At 39.0% G+C, this 6,000-nt stretch overlaps 1 protein-coding gene across 1 annotated transcript; it reads right to left on the bottom strand.

Moving 5' to 3' along the window:
• Positions 1 to 603: 603 nt before the first annotated feature.
• Positions 604 to 3,483, bottom strand: LOC9329409 (TORTIFOLIA1-like protein 4). The gene is made up of 5 exons (XM_002890568.2): positions 2,398 to 3,483; positions 2,208 to 2,307; positions 1,590 to 2,125; positions 1,098 to 1,474; positions 604 to 1,000 (listed from the first exon to the last, which is right to left on the bottom strand). The coding sequence occupies exons 1-5, from the start codon at positions 3,256 to 3,258 to the stop codon at positions 988 to 990; spliced, it is 1,887 nt and encodes a 628-aa protein (XP_002890614.1). The 5' UTR covers positions 3,259 to 3,483; the 3' UTR covers positions 604 to 987.
• Positions 3,484 to 6,000: the final 2,517 nt, after the last annotated feature.

Below are 6,000 nucleotides of genomic sequence, written 5' to 3'. Positions count from 1 at the left end.
CCTGATCGGTTTAGAGAGAAATAGTGAGGAAGTTAAAGAAGGATCATGGAAAGATTTTTCTTCATGATCGTGGGGGAGTTAAATTAGGAATCTTTTTTCTGTTTAAGGATTTATGGAATTACGTAGCTAATGTTAATTGGTAGTTACTTTTGTTAAAACATTCAATTCGATTTTTTTGTTCTCTTTTCCTTTTTTTTTAATCCTTTTAGCATTGAACATTAAAAAAATAAATTAATTAACCTATATTTGTGATGATATGTCACATTTTTATTGGTCAGGTGACTTGTGATTTATAATATAAAGGATTTGCGGCCACCGGATTTGCCAAGTGATTAAATGATCCCTTGAATGTTCTCTTGTATTTTGGTCTCTATTTTTTTGAAATTAGGTTCGTCCATTGAAACGCGGGCCCTAAACCTGAAACCAATGCAGGACTTTTGTGGTAGTCATGTTTTTTACCTACCTTATCTTATCACTATTTATTACTATGAAATTCGTTTTTTGTATCAGACCGTCATAAGGAATAGGACTATAGGAGTGGTAGGCAATAATTTCTGACACTGACTTATGGAGTCTAATGTAGTCGTATCTGTATTGTCCTCATTCTTCTTATATAGCAGCAACCAATAATTCTTTTCTTCCCAAAAGATTTACAATACAGATCAGAGTAACACAAAACAGTCATACAAATCTTTACATCATGGTTTTGTCATAACTCTCTAATGCTCACATTACCATAATTATCAGATCTATTCACATGCATTTTTATCTTTTGAAACTCTATTGGTTCACTCAGCTGATTAAATTATTGAAGCTTAACTTAAACATGTGCGAGAGATTTGAAAACTCAAACAAGCGGTGTGAAGCAAAACATCGAATCTGAGATTTTTCGCTTTTCATTTTCAGCTTCTTGAGTTAGTGTCTGGTCAGCTTCTATTTGTGCTTCAATCTTCTCAAAAATTTGAATCACTCTTTTCCTCTTTCGCTTCAAGTAGATAATCTGAAAAGTGAAAACGCAAAGCTAACCTATAGAACCATGTTTTATAAGCTAAAGGAAACAAAGATTGTTTTTTTTCTTTACTAAAAGATGGTTTTACCTGGTTGTTGGTTTCTGTAGTGTTGTGTGCATAGAGTCTTGGAACTGGTCTCTTGGTGATCTCTTTTGAAAAACTGAACCTCCTCTTTGACCATTGTTTGCATCTGTTGATTCTCGCATTCCCTGGTCGTACGCAGCCATTTCACTTGCTGTGTTTCTAATCCGTGGTCTCTCCTCGGTTTTCCTCCAGAACTTGGGACTTAAGAACTCTGTACCAGGTAGTTTGGAACAACTGTCTCCTGCACAGCTACTACTATTCCTAGGAACTCTCCCGTTTGAAACCCCCAGATCGCTTGATATTTCATCTAACGCCATCTCTAGACCGCTTACACGAGACTCCAGAGACTGGATGCCACTCTGTGAGGTTCCCATGAATTTCTACATCCAAAATAAAGAAATATCATTAAGGATTGAGCCATCTACAACATTCATAACCAAACAATTCATCTACTTTAAAAGACACTATGCTTATGAAGACCAACTGTATGTATACCTGTAGTAAGTCTAAGAGACTGGACTGTTGGTTCTCAATCAGAGCAAGCTGTTCCCGTATTAAAGACAGTTCCTCACTATCTTTCTTGCTCTCTTCAACATCATCTTTACAGTTCTTGACTACAGAATCACAAGAATCACCATCATCATTACAAGGTGCAACCCTTGAGCCAGACCTCAAACCACCAAAGCTCGATACTTTACTATCTTCCCGGCTTTTCTCAGAGATAGTATGTTTGATTATATCTGGTCCCCCTGAGTTATCCTTCTCTTCCGATTCTTCCGAAGATTTCTTTACCGGCGTAAATTGTGGTCCCTTGTTATCCACACTAGAGGCTTCTGCTAACATGGTCATATTCCCTTGATTTCTTTTTGGAAGATTTTCTTTTTGTCTAGTTGCTGCATATGATCTATTCACAGGCAAAGATGGGGACCTCTTCATTATAGGCGTTACTTTCTTTGGTCTAGCGGATTTTAAACCAACGTCAATGGTGGAACTTCTCGTGACTGAAGAGAAGCATCCAATGCTACCATCATCTAAAACCACATTTGTAGAATTCAAGATATCAAATTCAAGTTCAAATTGTATTGAGACTACAAAGTAATGACTACTACTTACCTGTTGAAGATCTTGATGGAGATAAAGAAGCTTCTTCATCATTTGAAACTTCCTTCCATAGATTCAATGCTCGATTCATAGTTTCTCTAACACTTTTCACCTACATTGTGAATCCACCAAATGTCAAAATCTGATTTAAGATTCTCATTGAACAACAAAAACAAAACTTTAGTCTCTCTTTTTTTGTTACCTTATCAAATCTTCTACTCTCAAGAGCCGTCGTGCAAGTCTTCTTATACTGTGACGCCAAATCTTCCGCCGTCGCAACTTTACTCAACGCCTCCGCCGCAGACTTCCTCGCCGCCCAATCCTCACTACTCAAAAACTCAATCAAAACCGGAACTAACCAATCCAAAACCGGTTTAGTTCCCGCACCACCGGCGTTAATAATACTCCCGACGGCGCTCAACAACGCAGCTTTAGCCTTGAAACCATCACTCTTAAGCAATTTCCCAATCTTAGGCAACGATTTCCTCAACTGCTCCGATTCCGGATCCGTCGCCGCATCAACAGACGCAGCTAAACACAACGCCGCTCCGATCTGCAAATTCGAATCACCTTCCTGAATCAACGTCTCAATCAACGGCTTCGCGACGGAAGCAAACGGCTGCCTCGTAACATGAGCCGACATATCCGCCGTCGCGACGGCGCAAGCAGAGCGAACTGAGGAATCCGGATCTCGGAGACGGCGGATTACAGTTGAAACCATCTTAGCAAGGTGAGGCGTGAGAGAATCGCCGTGGTAACGAGAAAGAACCGATAAGAGAGCAACGCACTGTTTCCTCACCGGAGATTTAACGGAAGAGTCAGTGTTATGGATACAGTTAAGAAACGAAGAGAAGGAATCGTGAGTTAGGTTTCTAGCGATTGAGTCAAGCTCGGCGGAAGCGAGAGCTAAAGTGTCACGATCAGCGAGCTTGTTGAGACAAGCGATGACTCGTTGCTTTAGATCAGGTGGTGTTGACGGAGACTGCGACGACGGAGATGTGGAAGAAGACGACGGAGATAATGAAATCGGTGGACTCGCCGGAAATCGTCCATGAACCGACATTTTTTTTTCCGATTAGAGATTTTTTTTTTTTTTGGTGTTAGTGATAAAACGTGTTCACATTAAATGTGTGAAAGAAACTGCTTTGAATATGGCGGCAGAGAGATTTCTCCGATTATATGTGTAGACGGTTGGGTTATTGAATTTTTAAATGCTTACAAAGAAGAGGGACTTGTGTTATAAAATTAAAATAATGTTACTATTTTCATAATCTTTCTTTTTGTTAATCTATAATAACAATATTTGAGAAGTGTTTTTGCTGACGTGTCGGCATGTGGTTAAAAGTTGGAATGATTTGTCCTAAACACCCTTAATGAATTGTTCTTCTCGAAATTTCATCTTTTTCGTAATTAGGGGTATATAAGTCTAATCGTGTGTTGATCTCTATACTAATGTCCTAAACACCCTCGATTTCGAAATTTTTTGTTCTTAATTGTTAGGGGTATATAAGTCTAATCGTGTTTTGAGATGATTAGTCTTAATCACCCTTAAATTTTTTTTTTTATATAGTGTAATCGTTGGGGATACGAATGTCATAATGTCTCGACTTTAAGGATTATGGAATCTTAGCTTTAATTTATTTGTTATTTTTTGGATAATTTCTATATCTTAGTAGTTAATATTCGTTTTTGTTAGTTTTCTGATTTAGTTTCTAATTAAAAAAGTTAAATTTCTTAAGATAATATCGGAGGTTTGCCCTAAGTTTGAGGCTATAAATACAGAGTTTCTGCCCCACAGTTACGAACCAGCTTTTTATGTTCAATAAATAGTTTTGCTATTAGGGTTTTTTATATTGCTTATCGAATTTCTTATCATGCGATTATGCTTTTTGTTATATGAATTTGTTGGTTGTTCTACGAATTATTTATTTATTTTTACTGATTTTGTATCTTTTGATTTCTGTTTTAGGTATACCGATCGTGAAGTTTCGATAAAAACGAGTTTAGACAAACGAGTTGCTGAAATAAAAAAGAAAGTATGATAAGGTATTATTAGTGTTTGTTTTAATTTCAGTGCGTTTGTATTTTTATTTTTTGGTTTGATCGATTATTGATGATCATTGTGAATTAATCTCTATTTCATGTATATACATGGTAGAGTTTACTAATATTTTTTTATTATATAAAATTTATATCATTAGTGTTATGGTCATGGATCTTAATTTATTCGATGTTCTGGAGTTTTTCTTGTATCTGTCGTATTCAACAATAGAACAACATAAGCACTTAGCCGTACTCAACATGTCAGGGTTGAGTATAAACGCTTCAAAATCCTCCATATTCACTGCGGGTAAAGATAAGCACTTAGCCGTAATGGCCGCGTCTGAGCATGGCATTGGTAGCAGCTCCCTTCCCATTCGGTATCTTGGTCTGCCCTTGACAACTAAATCCATGATGCGTCTTGATTATGCGCCTTTCATTGAAAAAATAAGAGGTCGTTTACTGTCCTGGACAAGTAAGTCTCTCTCTTATGCGGGTTGAGTTCAATTGATAAAATCAATGATTATGAGTATCTCCAATTTCTGGCTCTCGGTTTTCCGGCTCCCACAAAGATGTCTTGATAAAATAGAGAGCTTGTGTTGTGCTTTCTATGGTCTGGTTCCCCAAACATTCATAGCAAAGCAAAGGTTTCTTGGAAAGAAGTTTGTTTACCGGTGGAGGAAGGGGGTTTAGGCATCCGCCGACTTCTAGACGTGTCACAGGTTTTTTCTCTAAGTCTGATATGGAGATTATTAACCAGTTCTGGTTCACTGTGGGTCGCATGCACAAGAGAGTATCTCCTGAAGCAACGTCATTTTTGGGAAGATAAAAACAGTACAAAGGGCTCTTGGATTTTGCGAAAGCTTTTAAAGCTCAGAACTGTGGCGGATGATTTCTTCAAATGGGAGGTTCGAGATGGTAGAAGTACAAGCTTTTGGAGGGATAAATGGTTAGAATCAGGCCGTTTAATTTCCATCACAGGAGCTGCAGGGCCGGTTTCCCTTGGTGTGCTTAAGTGTAGCTCGGTTGCAGAAGCGGCAACTACCACTCATTGGACTGTTCGCATATGTCGCAACCAAGTCTTACGGAACATAGTCTCCACGCTGCAGTTAACACCAATCCCACACCCGGACAAGGGACTAGACATCCCGCTTTGTAGACATGATGCCACTGAATACAGGCCAAACTTCTCAACGCGTCAAACTTGGAATCAGATACGTCAATCAAGAAATAAGGTACTGTGGCACCAAACAGTTTGGTTCCCTCAGAGAGTTCCACGCTTCTCCTTCATCGTCTGGCTCGCAATAAAGGACAGGCTCTCTACAGGAGTACGCATGCGAGCTTGGGGAGTATTAAGACCGTGCGGGTTCTGTGGCGAAAGAGACGAGTCAAGAGACCACCTCTTTTTCCTTGCCCGTACACCTTCACCATATGGTCTGAACTCACCAATCGTTTACTACGGCGAAAGCTTAATCCAGACTGGTCTAGGACACTAGCTTCACTCCGTCCAACTCAGTTCAACCTCACAGACAAGACTTTGCTCATAATGCTCTTCCAAACAACTCTCTATATGATTTGGAGGGAGAGGAATAATAGGAGTCACAACCAAGGTTTCAACACATCAAGTGTTTTCTAAAAGTTCTTTCTCTCTGTTTTCAAATCGGGATTTCGCGGTCCTACATCAAGTGCGTTGATCAAACTGATTGATAAAGCCATTGGAGATCGGATAACATCATTGCGATTGCCGCCTACCTCGAAGATTTGC

The sequence above is a fragment of the Arabidopsis lyrata genome (genome assembly GCF_000004255.2).
Source record: "Arabidopsis lyrata subsp. lyrata unplaced genomic scaffold ARALYscaffold_1, whole genome shotgun sequence".
In the NCBI taxonomy this organism is placed as follows: domain Eukaryota; kingdom Viridiplantae; phylum Streptophyta; class Magnoliopsida; order Brassicales; family Brassicaceae; genus Arabidopsis; species Arabidopsis lyrata.
This window is presented reverse-complemented; position numbering and strand designations above follow the sequence as displayed.